This window comes from Mus caroli, unplaced genomic scaffold (assembly GCF_978045245.1).
Source record: "Mus caroli unplaced genomic scaffold, Mus_caroli_1 scaffold_4, whole genome shotgun sequence".
Taxonomy (NCBI): Eukaryota; Metazoa; Chordata; class Mammalia; order Rodentia; family Muridae; genus Mus; species Mus caroli.
The window spans coordinates 153,532,168-153,552,770 of NW_028227259.1; the positions used below are offsets into that span (position 1 = coordinate 153,532,168).

At 46.8% G+C, this 20,603-nt stretch overlaps 1 protein-coding gene across 1 annotated transcript; it reads left to right on the forward strand.

The window, feature by feature from the left end:
* The first annotated feature begins 49 nt into the window (after positions 1-49).
* Positions 50-19,953, forward strand: Medag (mesenteric estrogen dependent adipogenesis). The gene is made up of 5 exons (XM_021163369.2): positions 50-514; positions 10,319-10,428; positions 15,116-15,228; positions 15,406-15,691; positions 18,034-19,953. Exons 1-5 carry the CDS (start codon positions 237-239, stop codon positions 18,156-18,158), a joined length of 912 nt encoding a protein of 303 aa, XP_021019028.1. The 5' UTR covers positions 50-236; the 3' UTR covers positions 18,159-19,953.
* Positions 19,954-20,603: the final 650 nt, after the last annotated feature.

The following is a 20,603-nucleotide window of genomic DNA, read 5'->3' on the forward strand; positions in this document are numbered from 1 at the left end:
TCTGGGGTCCTGCCTGGGGGCCGGAGGGGCGTGCCTGGTGCCTGATAAAAGGGGCTGCGCAGCGCGGGGACCGCTTTCTCAGTGTCCTGCCTGCAGCGCTCCACAAGGGTGGGCAACCTTCAAGGTGACAAGAGGGCTCTTGCACGCAGCCCAAGGCAGCCCGGGACAGACCACAGATTTACTCCTCCCACTTAGCGACCCTCAGGGTAGGAAGGGGACAGAGCCACAGCCTGAGTATGGCCACTGCAGCGTGCGAGCCTGTGACCAGACCCAGCCTGACCTCCATTTCATCCGGGGAGCTGCGCAGCCTGTGGACGTGCGACTGCGAGCTGGCCCTGCTGCCCCTGTCGCAGCTGCTCCGCCTACAGCCTGGTGCCTTCCAGCTGCGCGGTGAGCAGCTCCTGGTGCCCGGGCCCGGGGAACCCGTGGCCGCACGAGGGGGCTTCAACGTCTTCGGGGACGGCCTTGTGCGCCTAGACGGGCAGCTCTATCGCCTCAGCAGCTACATCAAGAGGTAGGTGGCCACACCGTGTGCTCTAGCCTGGAGCAAATACTCTATCTGGCTGCTGCCCTGTCTCTGGTAGACTGGGGACTGGAGATGGAGATTGGCCAACCTACCTGCCACCCTCCAGCCCGAACCCTCCTCCCCTCAGCCCCCAAGCAGGTAACTAGGGCATTTTGCTGAGAATGTAGGGAGGATTGGGTGGGAAGCACACTCAGTCCCACCCAACAAGCCTAGCTGGTGGCAAGTTTTTTCCATTCTGCCCTTAAACGAGGTCGGATGAGCTCAGTGTTCAGGCACAACCCTCAGGAGATGTCTTGGATGCGGATCCTCACACCTAGCTTTAGTTATGAGCGAGAATAACTTTATGCAGCTGAAGCATGCAGATAGTTCATTTTCCCAGAGTAATTGCTCTCTCGGTGTTTCTTAAACTAAGCAACTATAGTGCAGAAGAGAAAGAGCCCCCAGAACCCCAGACCCCGTGTTGGCTCTTGGGTGAATAGACAGCTTGGGCAGAAATAAGGGCAAAGATAGCTTCCTGGTTTTCTGCAGAGCACTGTGAGACCCTGGCCTTTATCCAGTGGTCCTCAGGAACTGTCGTGGCCAAGAGGACTCAGACATACATTGGTAGGCTTGAAGCTGGCAAGGATGTGGAAGCCAACTTTGATCTCAGCATTACCGAGTCACCTTGAAGGAATAGGGTACATGGCCCTCATCCATGTATAGTAGGGTGCTCAGTGTCCCAGAACCAAGTGAGTCTGGAGTCTGAGCGATCTGCAGCCGGCCCGATTGTAAAGATATGATGTATTTATCACTGGGCTAGGGTGCACTGTTGGAAGCTAGACACCGCTGGTGCATTCTTCCAACTGCATGCAGGTAGGACCCTCGAGATGGTATGAGTTTTGAATGTCGGAGAAAAATAGTCCCTACTGAGAATTTCTCTATGGAAGGGAAATAAAAATGCTAATTTGTAAGAGGGGGGCAGTGGAAAGAGCTATGGTAGAAACAGGTTGGGGTTGGGGAGACGGTTCAGTGCCTGAAGTGAGAGGACTTGAGTTTGGATTCCTAGCTCCCTTGCAAAAATGTCTCTCTGTGTACTAGGGGCATGGTGACAGGACAATCATGCGGGCTTGCTGGCCTCCAGCTGGTCCCTAAACTGACAAGCTCCTGGTTCAGTGAGAGGACCTATTTGAAATGAATAAGAAGGGCATGTCTGCATTGGTGCACCTGTCTGCTCTCCCTCCCTCCCTCCCTCCCTCCCTCCCTCCCTCCCTCCCTCCCTCCCTCCCTCCCTCCCTCCCTCAGGACGATTACAATGTTCCCCAGTGAGCTGAAGCCAGAGGCAAGGTGTTTAATAGAATCAGAGCCCCGGATCTTAGCATATGATACTGGAAATTTTAGAATAGATTTGAGGCTTGTCATTAAATTTTTTTCTTCGAACACCTTTATGTAAGTAAATGAAAACCAGCAGCAGTCCCTGGGCAAGTTAGAGTGTAGTCATAAGACTGGGTGACACAGACCAGGGAGCAATGAAATCCACACACACTGGCTTCTCCTCGCGCACACCATCACGTGAGGGCTTTCATACCCCCGAGATGCAAAGGCTCCACTGAGAAAGTGGAAGTAGCAGCTTGTCTTCTTGTGGGGGTCATGCCGTGGTAGGAGGCAGCTTTTATCACTGTGTGGGCAGCCTGAAGAGTGGCTGGAAGGGAGACAAGTCTGAATGGAGAGTGCTTTCTAGGCAGAGGACTGGGGTTTGTGCAGCAGCTGGGATATGGAAGCACTCTGAACTTAGCCACATCAAGAGCCTTCCGCTCTGTTCTGCAAGATGGATGGATCCAGTGGCGTATGACTCTGGAGATAGCATTACCAGGCACAGGTCTGATTGGATGTTTCCAGATTCTCAGAATTTTATATAGATAGATAGATATAGGTATGGATATAGGTATAGATATAGATAGATAGGCACACACACACACATATGGTTGCAAAGTAGCAAAGCTCTATTGTTTTTTGAAAATTCATTTTTTTACTATACTTTTAGTTGTGTGTAGGTGCGTGTATCTCAATGTGAGTGTGTGCACATGTGAGTACAGATTCCGGTGGCCGCCAGAGGCATCAGATCCCCTGGAGCTGGAGTTACAGACTGTTGTGATGAGCCGTCTCTCCAGCCCCAGGATGATTCTACTCAAGGCAAAGCAATAGTACAAATTAGACAGGAACCTACTGTTAAGAGTGACAGCAGGCCACTTGAGCGAAGGCTTGGGCTTCTTTCTATGGCTGAAAGGAAGGAGGAGCTGGGGGGGGGGGAGGCTCGTACTTTGGGTGGGTCTGTTTTGTTTGATCGGCTTGGATTATGTAAGCTGTAACTCACTGCATACACACACCCCTTTCCTTGTAGAGTCTGAGTTTAATCATTCCAACTGTGTCGGCAGTGCATGGGCATAAGGTGGACATCAGAGCTTCCTCACATTTTATAGGGCACAGTTTGCCTTATTGTGAATGTACCCAAGACAAGTTCAGGCTAGATTGTCTTCACCCTTCCTTACCCTCCTGATTGACCTGACTGGCGTATAATTGAATAGAATTTAAGTTTGAAGGTCATTAAATGGGGGGGCATTTTTCCATTCCAAGTGTGTGTGTGTGTGTGTGTGTGTATGGGTGGGTGTGCAAGCAGCTCCATGCACGTGTGTATCCTAGGTCATAACAGGTTGCTGGGTGCATTGTTCTGGTGTGTGTGTGTGCGTAGTTTGCAGGTGAGAGTCTCAAGTGAGAGAGTTCAATATTAGAAGAGGAAGTGGGCATATCTCAAACCAAGTGGATACAAGGTTTCTGAACTATTTCCTGCTTGTCTGTCTCTATAGCGTACACTGCTTCTGTCAAAACATGTACCACAGCTAAGTCTTATCTGTCTGTCTGTCCATCTATCCATCCATCTGTCCATCCATCCATCCGTGCCTCCAGTCTGATATTATTGCTGCTGTGCCGTAGGAGGCGTTGATTTTGAACGTCCCTGGCATAGTGTTGGATTTCCTCAGCTGGATTTCCTCAAACCTAGGCAACTCGGGTGGAGGAGCAGCCTGGCTTCACCATGTCAGGCATCTGCAGCGTCCGCTTGTCCACAGTTTGTCACAAGTCAGAGCCTAGAGGTGATGAACTTGCTGAATTTCACCTTTTTCCAAAACCACTGCATTCCCACCTTAGCTGTGGGATGACATCTATGCACAAGTGGCTGCCGGGAAGGTTAGGGATTACAAAAGGCCGTTGTAGGTTCTTTGGAGCATGGGGCTTTTGAGGACTTTGTATTGACCTTCCCAGAGATGTGGGTGTATTCTCTGTGTCCCTGCGCCAGAGATGTGTGGACAAGAACCCTTGTTGTATTAATTATTAGGTTTTGTCTCCTGTGATGATCATTTTGGGTGTGGAATAAGTCCATAGTGTAATCAGGACGCAGGGTCTCAAGTGTGTTCTATTCCTTTCCTGGGTCCTTTCCCAAGAAACCCCAAATGCTGAGAGCCATTGCCCTTGACATTCACTTGAGTCCCTCATTAAGGGCATCTGTCCTCCTTTCTCCATCCTTTTTCCAATACTTAAACTTCTAAACACAACACTAACTAAATATAAACTACAGAAGCCAAGTTCTTCCCAATTGCTTAGTGATGGCCATAAAGGTCCTCTAAAAATCTGCTCTTAAAATACTTGTCTTAATCTGTAGAGTTAATGAGCAAACCATTATCACCACCACCACCACCACCACCACCACCACCACCATCGTCATTTTTCTTTTAAGTTCAAGATTTCTGTCCATGTCATATCTAAAGCCTGCTTAGGACACTACCCATATATAGTGGTTGTTAGCATTTCCTCTAGGCTCTGCCCAACAGTTACCTAGCAACATGCAGGTATGAGTGTATAAAAAGAACTCTCTATCTTCTCTCTTTCTACCTATTTCCTCCCTCTCTACCTATTCTCTTTCTGTCTTCCCCACGTATCCCCTGCTGGTTTCCTCTCTCTCTCTCTCTCTCTCTCTCTCTCTCTCTCTCTCTCTCTCTCTCTCCCCCTCCCTCCCTCCCACACCTATTCTGTCTTCCTCACGTGTCCACTCCTACTGCCTCTCCACACACCCCCCCCCCCCGCCAAGGGACACTTTGCCATGGGCCCCTCAGTGCTCTCCCTTCCACTGCATCACTGTCACCATTTTATAAAACACATCAGTGGTTACTAAGTGACTTGAAAGACCAACCCACTTTGACTATCACACATGGGCGCGCACACACATGGGCACACACACACATACTTACACACTTGCGCACACATACACAGACTTACATACACACCACCTGTCTTCCCCCTAGGATGCAGCCTATGACTGACATACAGTGGCAATGTCTGGCAAATATGACCTTGAATTCTGCCCGTGCACTGCTTCCTGGTGTGAAAGAGGTTCCTGAGTAATCTAAAATAAAACAGAAAGGGTGGCTACTAATATTAACATGAATCCCCAGAAGGGTGCAAAGTATTTGCCAGTGTCATTTTGTAATATGTTACAACGGGGGCACCACTGTTGTTTATTTTTTTATGATGGGAAAATGAGTATTAGTAATGAATGCTATGAAAGAAAACCCGTGGTTTCTAAGGAGCGTTGTCTAACTATGCCTGTGTTTTCAGGAAACTGCCTCAAACACGAAGTGGCTCTGCCTTCCAATGGCTGGTGGCAGTTTCTCACAGGTCCAGGAGCCCCAAATAAATAACTGGGGTTCTATCCGTCATTTACATTAAATATAAAGCAGTCTTTTAAAAGTGCAGAGATTTTAAAGGAAAAAAATGATAGAATCTGCCCGTATCTACAGCTGACTAGCCAGGAGATAAGCAACAGCCCTCTCCTCCCCAGGGGCCCCTGGGGGGTAGGATGCTTGGGAATTATGGGTAAAGGCCTATGCTGTCCAAGCCTTATGATTCTACAGTGAGGAGTGCCGGCTGTTTGCCAGCCCGCACAAGGTTGCCGCTCCCAGGGGCAGCTTGCAGGTCTCTGCTTTGCTAGCTTGGGCTCTGTCTTGAGACCCCTCCTCTTCCTCCTGTCTCAGACCTACAAACCTACGTGTGCAGAACCCTTCTCTGGGACACACTGAACTGGGTGGGAGCCAGTCCAGAGGAAGTGTGTGTGAGCCTGAGTGGCCAGTTTTGCGCTGTATCAGTTGAGCAACCCTGAGACATTTCCTTACCTTCTGTGTAACTCAGTTTCCATGGCTGAGAATAATAATGGCATGAGGATAATAATCGCCATATAAAATAAAGACAAAATGGGTATGGCTTAGCGAGAACTGCAGTTTTATTCCTAGCCATCTAAATCAAGTGGCTGTAAACTCCAGCTCCGGGCCGTATCTGGTGCCACCTTCTGGCCTCAGTGGGCAACTGCACTCACATGCACAAACACCCCCCAGAAACACATGCACCCATAATTAAAAATAAAACCTATTTAAAAAGAATCACCCCAGTCTTAAAACATTGCTGTATCAGAATTTAAATTGATGAAATCCAGGAGAAACAAGTCATAGCAGGTATTGACCCTTGTCAGGTGTTAGTCTTGGCATTGTTACTTAGTAACCCCACAAGCCCCCTTTGCACCATTTGATCCAGTCATCCTTTTGTGGGAAGCTGCTAGCCTCCTTTCCTGGTGATGAAAATGAGTGTGAGCTAAGTTAAATCGCCTGAGAGATCATAGCCCAGGCAGTCCTTTCCTGGCTTTGTGCCTTCAGAGCCTCGCTCTGATTTTAAGCCACACTCTGTCTACTTAATAGTCTCAGCACTGGTCACTGTTGAATGGCTGCCTGCCTTCTGACACCCAGCCTCCCATCCTACCTCACCCCCGCCAGCTTCTGCAGCCCTCTTACTCCTTGCCAACCTCCCTGTGTGTGTGTGTGTTTGGTGTGACAGAACCTTCTCTTACCCATACCTACCTCGCCTCAGTAGGTAACTAGTTCCTGGTTCTTGTTCTCCTTTATTTAGGTGCCTGAGATGTAAAACAGTGGAGTTTGAATCTATGAATATAGAGGACCTGTTTTCCCCCTGGTGTCTCTGTGTATGAATGATAGGACAGCTTTTAAATCTGAATAGTGGGATCCCCCTTTTCCGGGTTTAGATTTTAATTCAGTCCATGACTGCTCTACCAAGGGGTCACATCCAAAGACCTTCTAGGTCTGAGTGAATGGGCTGGAATACAGACACACCTTTAATCCCAGAAGACAGAGGCAAGCAGATCTCTGAGTTCAAGGCCAGCCTGGTATGAGCAAGTTTCAGGTAAAGAAGAGTTTAGGTGCAGGCATGGTGGTACACACCTTTAATCCTAAACAACGAAGGAAAACTTAGTTGTTAGAAGGAAACAGCCATGTTTGAAAGTGACTTAACTGAGTGACAGACAAAGTGACAAATCAGAGAAAGATTTGGCAGAATAGGATACGCCCAACTCTCACAAGAAGAGAGAGGGAAGGGAAGCTACTTGAAGGGCAGTGCAGAGGGGGTGTGGGGTGGGGGAGGAGGCAGTTTTACCAGGAGAGTTTTACAGACACAGGTTGAAGAGAGAACAAGCTAGTCACAGGTGAAGACAGAATAAGTCAGAGGCTGAGAGAGAAGCCAGATTGAACCAGTCGGCTTGGAGATGAGTTTGAGCCAGAACAGCTGAGTTGAACCAGCGAACCAGAATTCAGAAAGACCTAGAAAGGGTGAGCTTATTTAGCAGCAAGTCTCAGAAGCTGAAAACGTTTTAGGCCTTGATAAGATTGTACGGAGGTTAGAAGATTCCAGGACTACACCTAGGTTAGCAGACGGAGGCAGTGAGCCTCAGAGATGACAATTATTACAGGAGAATATAATAAGTTATTTTAACACACGGGTGTTTCTCAAACTGTTGACAGCTTAACATGCAAGTTCCTAGGGCTCTTGATAAAGCACAGATCTAGTTGGATGAAACTGGCCTGGGGCTTGAGTTCTGTATTTGGACGGGGCATGCTGATGCTATTGGTCAAGGGACCACACCCTAAGCAGGAAGGACTTCTATCTCTTCTGTTGCACGTTGAAATCTATGTGTTTTATCTGGCTCTCAAATGCACCATGTAGCTCTGGGTGGCAAAGGTATTTTCCTCCTCATCTTTGCATTATCAAAATCTACCTCTCAGTGGGTCACAGAGAGATATGACCCAGGTTCGAGGTCAGCTGTGGCTCAGGTCACAGTGCGCTTTGGTTCTGAAATGGAGTTCACACATCACTGAGCTTAGACATGAATTATATATTATTCTGAAACACTGCTTTCTCTGACATTGTCCTGCCCTCTGATCCTTGTTCTGGGGCCAGGCTTAGAACGTTAGAGCCTGAAAGTCAATTGGGGGACATGGTAAAATGAAGGACTGGGAGTTAAAGGGCTTGCTACATAAAAGTAACCTTAAAGCCGTTTACATTTTACCATCCCCTACGATAACTTTAGCAAGCACAGTAAGTGTTCAGTGCAGAGAGGTGATATTTTCATTACTAATCCAGAATAACTGGTCCCTAGTGTCGTCTAGTAAGACACCCTGAAGAAAAAGCATCAACTCCAAGTTAGATTCTGAGACACTCATGGAGCTGAATGAAGAGACCTCTGATCTTTTTGAATTGAGTTTTGTGTTCAAATTTTTATAATAATAAATTTCAAGTAAACACCCACGCTTACTTATCTCATTGGGATTCGAGGTGTTTGACAAAGGGAGCGTAACTGGGAACTGGGAACGAGGGAATTAATAAATTAGAATTTGGTCCTTCGCTCAGTCTGGCTTCCCCTCATTTAAGTTAACTGTGGTTAACGTCGGTCAAAGATGCTAGACTGAAAGCTCCAAACTTTAGAAAATTGTACATTTTAAACAGTGCACCACTGAGATCCGGAGGCTGTAGTCTCTCGTCACACTCCTTCTGGTAGGAGCCAGCACGTGCCATGTCATAGGCTGTGGTCTCTCATCAAGTTCCTCCCGGTGGGAGCCAGCACGTGCCACATCCTCTTGTCCTGAATATCCTGGCTGAAGATGTTTGCTACACTTTTGCCATCATTTAGCTTTCTAGCGTGTTAGCGTCACTGTCCAGTGTACAGATGTGTACAGATGTGGTGCCATCCAATGATTTCAGCATCTTCTGGATGGATAAGAAAGGACCCCTGTGGTTCTTATCTGTGGCCATGTTAGATGTATGGAATACTTCTTTTCTATAAATGATGCTGTCAAAACTTTCAGATGCTCAGTGTTGGCACACCCCTGGGGTTGGATGGCCCTTTAAGTGACCTCTGACTCATCAGAGGCAGGGGAGTTACAGCGTACCTGCTGTCTGTCCAGTGTAGCAGAAGGCAGCCCCTGCTGCAGCTCAGCTGGCCCATTCGCTCCCCACAGATGCTTCACCTGGGCCCACTCGGAACCAACCCAAATTTAAGAAGGATCATGGCCAAGGTGTCTTTCAAGTGCTGGGTAGCATTCAGACTGCCCACACCCACACCGACCCTGAAGCTAGGACAGCTAGGAAATGTTCTACTGCTGTGAAGAGACACTGTGACCAAGACAACTCCTGTGAAAGTGAGCGTTTAGTTGGGGGCTTGCATAGAGTTTCAGAGAGTTAGTCTGTCATCAGCATCATGGTGTGAAGCAGACAGGCATGGTGCTGGAGCAGTAGCTGAGAGCTTTATATTGTGAGGTGAAGGAAGCAGGCAGAGAGAGAGAGAGAGAGAGAGAGAGAGAGAGAGAGAGAGAGAGAGATTGGCCCTTGACATTGGCTTTTAAAAAACCTGCCCCCAGAGACATGCGTCTTCCAAAAAGACCGCACAATTCTTAATTCTTCGCTAACAATTCCACTAAGTATTGACCAGGCATTTAAGCACATGATTCTATAGGGGCTCATTCAGACCACCTCACCCTTGAAGGAACACACTTTGCATTTGGGTCTTTTTATTAACCGTGTGGAGGCATATGGAGGCTGTTTGGAGAACTCAGAGGGCACTGGAGAGAAAGCTAACTGGCCAGGTTGAGAGTCAGGATTCAGACAAACCTTTCTAGGGTAGAATAGTAGAGGAAAACCAAGGGAGCTAAATTTAATGAGGATATGGGCAGAAATCCATTAGCAGTTTGACTTTTCTGTCATTTATACGAACTGAGAATTGAGGAAATGTGAATTAGTAATAGTTTTGGGGAATAATGATTAATGGTGTGATCCACACAGGAGGGGTGCTTGTTTCCGGATTAGAATGGGGAAATGGGGAGGAGATAGAAAATTCCAGACCTAGTAGACAAGATGAGTCCACGAGAGAAGATTCAGCGAGTTCCACCTTTTCAATTTTGTTTTTTGTTTTATTTTTAAGATTATGCGGGAGGTATTTATTGTAGACAGACAAACATAGAGAGAGACAGAGACACAGAGTGATTCAGAGAGACAGAGACAGACAGACAGACAGACAGACAGACAGACAGAGGGGATGGGGAGCGTTGTTCACTATTGATCCAAGGGGACTCAGGATTCTGATACCTTCTGATGAACTCTTTTGCCCACATGATATATGACACTAGGCTCCTCTGGTAAAGCTACACATTGATACCAAGCCATCCCAGAGGCCATAGAACCCTCAGCCAATCAGCAGTGTCCAGAAGGTGATTTCCTTATATGTACAAAATGTGGTACCCTCTGTTAGGATACATTTTAGGAAACATCCCTCAAAGGCCACGGCTGAGGCAGGTGCATGTCCAGTCAGCACGTCCCCCCTGCCTCACCTGGGAGTGGATGCCACATCTCCAGCTATTTCTGCTTTTTCCGTAGATACGTGGAACTGACCAACTACTGTGATTATAAAGACTACAGGGAAACGATACTGAGCAAACCTATGGTGTTCTTTATTAACGTGCAGACCAAGAAGGACATCTCAAAAGGTGGGTGTATATATATATATATATATATATATATATATATATATATATATATACCAAGCTGGTATATATACCTCAAACTCACAGAGATCTGCCTGCTTCTGCCTCCCGAGTATTGGGATTAAAAGCGTGCACCACCACGCCAAGCTGACAATTCTTTTTTCAAAGAAATTTAAAATTTTTTACCAATTTGTTTCACACACACACACACACCAGTTAATTTTAATATGCCTTGACTAGCTTAATGGCTGGACATGTCTAATCCTTCCTGCTACTAGCAAACACTCCCCTCTGGTAGTCCTTAGTCAACATCTTATAAAATCTAGATTTCACCTTTGCTATCCCAGGGCCAATTGAGGAAGTGGCCTGTGTGGCTACTTACCCTGATTCTCACATGTCATCAGGCCTTTAGGTCTGGTCTTTGTTCTTCCCCACCATGGGGGATCTCTGCCTCCTTATTCTCTCACCAATTCTCACCTCAGTCTACCTGCCCAGCCATTGGCTGTTGGCATCTTTATTTCCCAATCAAAATCAATTGGGGGCAGTGACCTGCTATGTCTTACAAGCAAACGTGGGAATTACCATGGAATTTGGGAATCCATGAAATCAAGTCCCCAACACTTCCCCACATTATCAGTCTGAGCAGAGGAGGGAAGAAAAATGGAGAAATGTTAACACTGTTACACGGTTGTTACCAGTTAATGTGAAAACCCTAAAGAGCTGTGTTTAAACATGCAGCTCTACACTCAGAAACACAAAACCTGAAGCACTTATAGCTAACTACCTTCAGGGGAAAAAAAACCCCTAGTTTCCTCATCTATAACATAACATATGTACCCCATAGGTAGGATCGCTTTGCATCCTGCTGAAATAGCACGTTATCCCTCTATCCTAGGAAAGTTATTAACTATGGCAACAGAAACGAGTCAAGAGCTAAAAGCATGACCTTTTCTTCTTGCAGAGGACCTGGATTGGGTTCCCAGTACCCACATCAGGTGACTGACAACTTCCTGCAGCCCCAGCTCTGAGAAATCTAACGCCCTCTTCTGGCCCCTGAAGACACTGCACTCATGTACACAAATCATACTGGACACACACGCACATAATTTAAAATAAAATTTAAGGGCTGGAGAGATGGTTCAGAGGTTAAGAGGCTGTGTCTTTCATTCTCAGATCAAGATAGCTCTCGGGCAGGTGCAACCTATCAGGAGCTCAAAATGGTAACTAATTACCACTACAGGAAAGTTTCCAGCAAAACACTCAGTGTTAAGTGAAATTGTAGACCTTGACTTTAGGTAGTATTCTTCAAGTGAGTCCAGGGTAATAAGTAGTAACTGGCTCACTTCAGACAGACTGGCCCAAGCCTCCCCTCTCAGTTGGTTATTGGAAGGCTCTGTGCTCATCATCCATAACTCCAAGTCAGAGCTCTCTGTCTGCAGAAGAGAGGAGAGGGCACATTGATCAGCCACACTGTGAGAGCATCCTAGTACCACATGTGCTCCAGCTCAGCAATAGCCAGGAAGCCAACCAGGTCTCCAGGGTGGTAATTCACAGATGTGTAGGTTCCTGCTCCCCCTCCCCCTGCACACACACACACACACACACACCCCGACTCACTCCCTCAGGAGGAATTGAAAGAAAGAATGATACCTCTGAGTTTAGCCTTTTAATCAAAGTTCCAAGTGTGGTATCAGAAGGGATCTGCGGGAAGCTCACAGATCATAGTTGCATGACAATGTCTACAGGAGGGGGCACCAGAGGAGGTATGGGAACCCAACCAACAGCTGGTCAGTTTCCAGAAAAGCTAGGACGTGGGAAAAGTTCTATAATATAGAAACCAAAGATTGCTAAGCTTATGCTATGACAGCTATAACTAAGGCAACATGTCAGCTCTGCTGCTCTTCTAGACAGCATTTTATATGCAAATTAGCAGTTACCTTGTCCTCCAGACAAGCACTGCGTCATCTAGAAGTCTGTCATAGTGAACACACAGATTGGCAGGTCTGTAAATGTGCAGGGTACAACCTGCCCAGCTGCGAGAGGCTAGGCCTAGTTGTTTAACGGGCCTTTGAAAGGTCTTGGTTGCTTTGCATGAAATTCAATTTCTGGTCCCAGCTAGCCTGCTTGCTTTATTTTATGTGTCATCTCAAGCAGCATATAAGATGGTTAATATCTTAAGTTCCTTTTAAAACTTCAGAAGAAGGGGAAATGTGGGCAGGAAGACTAAAAGTGAGTAAGCTTAGTTTAAAATACTTTCAGGGCTGGAGAGATGGCTCCGCAGTAAAGCTCACTGGCTGCACTTCCAGTGGACCTGGGTTCGATTCCCAGCACCCACATGGTGTTACAACTATCTGTAACTAGGCATATGGTGGCTTCTGTGGACTCTGAGAGCACTGGACAAGAGGTCCACGGGCATGCAAGCAGGCAAAACATCCATGCACATAAAAGGAAAATAAATAAATCTTCCAAAAACTCCATTCCTTAAGAATGTAAATGCTTGCCTTTGACCCTCGGGGTTTACCCCTGAGACATCCACAAAGCAATAGAATGGTCTCAGAATAATCACACAACAGCTGGTCCTGCCTTTAGACAGACGCTAGCATGCATGTCTCGCCTCTCTTGATGACGCACTTGAGTAAAGTCTGCTTGATTCTGAGGGATGGAGAGAGATTAGTAGTTAATAAGAGTCCGGTATTTTTAAATGAGGGAAGAATCTTGTCTTTGTTTATATCCTGGGTTGAGTAAGATCAGCGGGTAGGCTCTACTTCCAGTGTCTTGGTGCTGGAAACTCTAGCCTGGGGCAATGGAATGCTTTAAAGTGCTCCTCAACCTTCCTAAGGCTGCAACCCTTTAAGACAGTTCTTCATGTTCTAAGGAGCCCCAACCATAAACTATTTCATGACTATTCCATGACTAATATTGCTACTGTTAAAAACTGTAAAAAATGTCTGATATGCAGGACATCTGATATGTGGTCCCTAAAGGGGATATGCCCCCACGGGCTGAAAATCTGCCTTAGAAGCTTAGGGAGCCTAAATTTCACCCCAGCAACCACAATGCAGAGGCAAGGGCTGATTCAAGCAAGCTGTCCTTTGATTTCTGCATGCATGCCTTCAAGCGTATAAACACCATCAATAAATGAATGTTTAAAAAAAAAAAAAGGAAACCAGCCTGATCTACAGAGTGAGTTCTAGGACAGGGGGGGGGGGGGGCTATACAAAGAAACCTGGGGGGGGGGGGAACAACCAACCAAACAAAAGCCAAAAGAACTTAGCTCCTCCTTGACAGTAAGGGCCAGTTCTCCCAGAGACTGGTCGGGTAGAAAGCCCAGGAGGCATCTTCCCTGAATTCTGCTGGTTTTCTGCTTTGCAAGTGAGATGCTGCTGGGAACCAGGCTACTCTTTATACATCCAGCGAGGCAGGCAAGATGAGAAGCTAGCCACATGGGACTTCACATTCCTGTCCATCCTGGAGCACGCTGGCTGTGGAGAGGATGTTCTCATGCAAAGGGCTTCCGATAGATATCAGAGGTAGCTGATTCCCTAAACTGATCTCATGGTGGCCCAGAGTGCCTTTCAAAATTACAACGCTCTGGGAAACATTTCTAGAAATCTCACTAGGCTCTGGTGGTATTATGTATTAAATATTTAAGTCCCAGACCAGGGTTTCTACCCTGCCTTGGTTATTAGTTCCTGGATGAAAGACACACTCATAACCTTCATAGTTACAATAAGCCTCTGTCTTAGTTAGGGTTTTACTGCTGTGAGCAGACACCATGACCAAGGCAACTCTTATAAGGACAACATTTAACTGGGGCTGGCTTACAGGTTCAGAGGTTCAGTCCGTTATCATCAAGGTGGGAACATGGCAGCATCCAGGCAGGCGTGGCACAGGAGGAGCTGAGAGTTCTGCATCTTCATCTGAAGACAACTAGTAGAGAATTGGCTTCCCAGCAGCTAAAATGACACGTCTTAAAGTCCACACCCACAGTGACACACCTACTCCAACAGGGCCACACCTTCTAAAAGTGCCACTCCCTGGACCAAGAATATTCAAACCAGCACAAGAGCTGGGCAGCTGCTTACCCAACCCCAAGTTATTACTTACTATTTATTAAGTTCCACGGGACCACTCTTAGCTCTCATTGGACAGCCTTCAGAGCCATGATCTCTTGATCCTTAACCCACGGCTGCTTCTCCTTCCTCCTCTCCTGCACCTTCTTCATCTTACAAACCCTCGAAACCTAAACCCCACCTATGTCTCTTATGCTCAGCTATAGGCTGTCGGAATCTTTATTCACCAATCAGAATTAACTTGGGAGCAGGTTACACAGTTACATGAAGACTCCAGGTCTTGGGGGCCCACACTTAGCATTGCAATAGACAGTAAAAGACAAAACCTTAACAGGAAGCTGGCAGGAAAGAAAGTGGCTGCATGGCCATCTTCCAAAGAGGATCCAGCCACACCTCTGCTAATCAGAAGCACACAAACAACACTTTTTTTTTTTTTTTTTTTTTGAGACAGGGTTTCTCTGTGTAGCCCTGGCTGTCCTGGATCTCACTCTGTAGACCAGGCTGGCCCAGAACTCAGAAATCCACCTGCCCCTGCCTCCCAAGGGCTGGGATTAAAGGCGTATGCCACCACTGCCCAGCAACAACACTTTTTCTAACGTCTGCTTCCTGACTTCTAGAAAGGACCTACGCGTTTCTTGTGAACACAAGGCACCCCAAGATAAGAAGACAGATAGAGCAAGGGATGGACATGGTCATTTCCTCAGTGATTGGAGAAAGCTATAGACTTCAGGTGAGCAGGGCTTTCCTCATGAGGGCTCCCGCCCCCACAAAGGGACCACACCCCTTCCTCCCGGGCACCTGCCACTCCCTCTCAGGGTGTTCTGCTGCGGACATTCAAGTTGCGGTAGATTCTATAACGCTCACGATGGTTTCCTACCCCATGCCAATAAACTCTTTTCTCTTTCAGTTTGATTTCCAGGAAGTAGTGAAGAATTTCTTCCCTCCAGGAACGATTGTGCTAAATGGAGAGAATTTGAGCTTCACCTACGAATTCAAGGCAGACGCCCTGTTTGATTTCTTCTACTGGTTTGGGCTCAGCAATTCCACCGTAAAAGTGCACGGAAAGGTTCTGAACTTGACAAGTACGAACCCAGAAAAGAAAGAAACGATCAAGTTATTTCTGGAAAAAATGAGCGAACCTCTAATACGAAGGAGTAGTTTCTCTGATCGGAAATTTAGCGTCACATCTAGAGGTAGGTCACAAACTCTCAGGGTGTGGGGAAAGTGGTTAGCTCGAAGGGTAGAATAAAAGCCACTAACTGAAATGCCAGAGGCCTGCCTCTTTACCAGAAAGAACAGTGATCGATACCCTGGTCTATGCCTTTGATCCTAGTACTTAGAAGCTAAGGCCAGTTGGTCTCTATGAGTTCAAGGCCAGCCTGGTTTACACAGCAAGTCCCAGATAGTGAGTTAAAAACAAAACCAAAAAACCTGGTACCTCCAACTTGGGAAGGAAGGAATAAGAGGCATTTGTTAGCCTGAAGGAGGAGCTGGTCATGGTGGCATGCACCTGTATTCCAGCTGGGCTTGGTGGCTTGCACCTGTATTCCAGCTGGACATGAGGCTGCAGCAAGGGTGTGACTGGAGGACGAGATGAATCCAGGAGTTTGAGGCCAGTCTAGGCAACACAGGGGGGTCCTGTTTCCAATAAAAAGGAAAGAGGAGGAAAGGAAAAAGAAAAGAAAAAGGAAGAAAGGCATAGTGAGTTTTTCTTGTAAGCTCCCTAAATTTTCTGATATAGCAGTTATATGATCAGCCAAAGCAGAGGGGAACCTGAAATTATTAAGTGAAAAATTACTAACTTAAACGACTATGCTCATTTCAGCACATGAGGTTTAAACTACTTGGAAGAGGGCTGGCTCCCCCATTACCTTCACATGAACTCAGGAAACAGAGCCGGCAGCCAGTTTACATGTCTCATGGCTGTGGTCTCTGTCTTTTTTGTTTGTTTGTTTGTTTGTTTGTTTTTGTTTTTTCTAGACAGGGTTTTTCTGTATAGCTCTGGCTGTCCTGGAACTCACTTTGTAGACCAGGCTGGCCTCGAACTCAGAAATCCGCCTGCCTCTGCCTCCCAAGTGCTGGGATTAAAGGCGTGTGCCACCACACCCGGCTTGGTCTCTGTCTTAACAGTATATTCGGAAGGGTTCCTAGATACTGCAAGGATAACTCCTAGGAAGGTTTCAGTTAAAGAACACACACGGCATATGGTGGGCTCTAGGCTTTGAAATGCGTGTGGCTCAGACAGATGGCTTCCTCCTCCTGAGCTGTTCTCTGACTAGGGTTAGCTAGTCCAGGGGGCCCCAGAGCACTTCCTGGATTAGGGCTCTGGTGGCTGTTTGCAGCAACTGCCAGCTCAGGGCCCCTGTAATGTTCTGCAGAGCAGATGTCAACGGTCTGGATTAATTGTGTTTAGTGGCAGCTCTTTCTTCCTTTGTGTGTAGCAAAAGTCAGGGGCTTCCCCCCACCTCCTAAAAATTTGTCTGTGTCCTTTCCTCCCTTCTTCCCCTTCTGGGAATGTCCCTTCTTCTTTCTCTTGCTTTTCTTTCTCTGAGTCTGTTTCTCTCCTCCATTTCAGGCTCTGTTTCTGCTCACCTCCCAACCTCCTCTCTCTGCCTGTTACAAACAAAAGCTTTGTGGGCCGGCTTACCTTGACTGTGCTACTGTTGCTGGGTCCTCAGTCTCACCCACTGGCCCCAGCTTCTTGGACAGCCTTCCTGTTTCATTGTGACTCCCTCTCTGCCTCTGTATCTGCTTAGGGTTTCCACTAGGGCACACAGGGTAACAAAGTGTCACATTCCCTAGAAAGTTACCCCTGAGCCAGATCTAGGGTGAGCCCTGGAGAAGACAGCCCCCTGGGAGTTGGCTGCCATTGCAGAGAGCACAGCTAGGCACACCTGTTGCACTGGCAGGCTGCCAAGCCTGGCACACAGCCCTTAGACTGACTGCCAACCTGGTTCTGTCCACTCCAGAAGCTGATCTCTAGCTGGGAGTGTAGCTCAGTAGAAGAGTCCTTGCCCCTCATGTAGGAAGCCCTTGTTTTCTTCCTCCGTCCTGCAAGATGAGGAAACCAACCAACAGTCAGAATCTGACTCCTGACCCCTGACCCTGGCCTCTGTCTCAAGCATCCCTTTCCCAATACATGCTGCTGTACTTCAGATCTCCAGCCCAGTGGAAAGCAGTCATAGCCCTGAATGCCCATCAATATTTTTGTTGTTGTTGTTTGTGAATCTCATTATGTAGCCCTCCCTGGCTAGCCTGAAACTTGCTGTGTAGACCAGGCTGGCCACAAACTCACAGAGATCCACCAACCTCTGCCTCCTGAGTGCTGGGATTAAAAGTGTGTGCCATCACACCCAGCCAACAGTCATAGCACAGATAAGCAGAAATCAATGCACTTCTACTTAGTTTTTGAGTGTCCCCGTGGAAACCAGGATTCCCTGCTAATTGCTGAAATGGCTGTTTTGGATGAGTTTCAGAGACACTCTTTCTTTCCGTAGTGATGGTTTAATGAATGCCTTATTTACTGTGTTTTTAGGTTCAATAGATGACGTTTTCAACTGCAACCTGTCACCCAGATCATCGGTTACAGAACCACTTTTGGCAGAATTCTCATTTCCAAGTCTTCTGGAATCTGAAGAGACATCCAGCCAACTTATCTGATTGGTCTGAACATTCAAGCTGTCGCCCTTTGGGGGTCTGTGGCACATAGTGGGTTAAAGGGGTAAGAGGGGGCAGGAAGTGGACATTTCTATCCCTTTGCCAACCTCTGGTCCTCCAAGGTTCTATAGAGGACCCCCTTTCCCATTCCTAGGCACTGGCAGGTCCAGTGGCTTCCATCAAGGTTATGATTATGGGATGGAAGGACTTTGTCTCTACGGCGTAGGGTGTCATTAACATTGAACACTTCTCTGGGGAATTCTCAGGGGCAACCAAGCACCCATGAACTTTGCTTAGCACCCTGGCACTCTGGAGACCTTCCTGGTAACCTCTGCGGGAGGCATCTGACTGGGATGCTAACCTGTAATGTATCCTGGATCACAGACTGGCCCTCTGCAGCCAGCAGCCCCATCAAGCCTCGGGGCTAAACTATTCTCTTGCAAATGTGTCGGGTAAAGCCAGTACTGATATTTCCCTGGGAAACAAATCTGATGTCCAACCTGCCAATGGGATGAACATTCAAGATACTGGCTGCTGAAGGATCTCTGCAGGCCACAAGGATGAGCCCTCCCTGAAATGTAAAGCCAGGTGGGGCGCCAATCAAACAGTGACAAGGGAGGGTCCTCCTCCCTGCAGGTACACCCTACTAGTTGGTGTTTGAAATACGATTTAGCAATCTTAATATGAGAAGAAAAGCCCAGGGAAACTAAGCCATTACCATGGAACACTAGACATCAGGGCACTTTCTGCCCCACAGCTCCAGTGGGATTCACTGAAAGGGGAAAAAAAATGATCCGATCCACATATAAAAGTTTGCGTGAGTGGTCGGGCCTGGTGCCTGTAATTCTAGCACTTGGGAGGTGGAGGAAGTAGAATGAGGAGTTCAAGACCATCCTTGGCTACATAGGGAGTTCAAGGCCAACTTGCTCTATTACTACAGGAGACTGTCTAATAAAAACAAACCCGCATCATTGCACATGTGAATTCCCACCTATACTCATAAGAAGGCAGATTTATGGGCCCCTTGTGGCATCTTTTCTGCCCTTCTAAAAACATATTCCCACACTGCATATTTTGATAGTAAGGTTGATGGCCAGCCATTTGTATCTGAGATGCTACCTAGTACATATGCACAATTAAAAGTTTTCTTAGCATTCACCTTGTAATGAATTTAATTTGTGGCTAAAAAGAAGGTACAGGGTGGCCCCTTGAAGTCTGCAGGTGGTGGGGTTGCTCTGTGGAACATTAAGAATGGGAGGGCTGTGGCTTTAACAGCTGCTACCTCAAGAAGGGACTTAGAGAGAGAAGCCATAGAGTATTTGGAGAAAGAAAATGAAGGTTGAGAAGGAGAAAAGAAAGTGTCACTTCGTCACAGGAGGATAAATATGTTATTAAATTCAGTAAAAAAGGAAAATAATAAATTCTAACCGGTTCTCCAATCAGCAGAAATAAACCTTGGGCACACAGCAAGAATTAAACTCTTCCCAAAGGAAATAAAAAACTATTCATAACATTGACAATTTTCTTTTGAAACCGAACTGAGAAAATAGCCAGTAATCACCCCAGGAAATGGATTGAAGATCTGGGAAGTTAATTTCATCATTAAGATGTCTTAGTTGGGCTGGAGAGATGGCTCAGCAGTTATTTAGCACTGACTGCTCTTCCACAGGTCCTGAGTCCAATTCCCAGCAACCACATGGTGGCTCACGACCATCTGTAATGGGAATCCGATGCCCTCTTCTGGTGTGTGTCTGAAGACAGCTACAGTGTATTCACATACATTAAATAAATAAATAAAATGGAAAAAAAAAGTCCTACTAACAAGCATTGTGGGTCCCTTGTTTAAAAAAATCTTTTTTTAGTTGATCCAAAAGTTAAAACACACGATGATAGTGTATCTTATTGACAAATATCTCAAATTAAGATTGGTAAATCTATAAATTGGTGAAAACTCTTCCTGGCTGAAAGAGGCTCCAAACTGGGCATGCACATGGCCTGGTTTGGACAACCAGCATGTAAGAATAGTACAAAGTCTGTAGGATGGCTGTCTTAGACAGGGTTTCTATTCCTGCACAAACAATATGACCAAGAAGCAAGTTGGGGAGGAAAGGGTTTATTTGGGGTACACTTCCATACTGCTGTTCATCACCAAAGGAAGTCAGGACTGGAACTCAAGCAGGTCAGAAAGCAGGAGCTGATGCAGAGGCCATGGAGGGATATTCTTTACTGACTTGCTTTGCTCAGCTTACTCTCTTATAGAACCAAGACTACCAGCCCAGAGATGGTCCCACCCACAAGAGGCCTTTTCCCCTTGATCACTAATTGAGAAAATGCTTCACAGCTGGATCTCATTGAGGCATTTTCTCAACTAAAGCTCCTTTCTCTGTTACTCTGTGTCAAGTTGACACAAAATTAGCCAGTACAATGGCTTTACGGCTTGTGGTCACC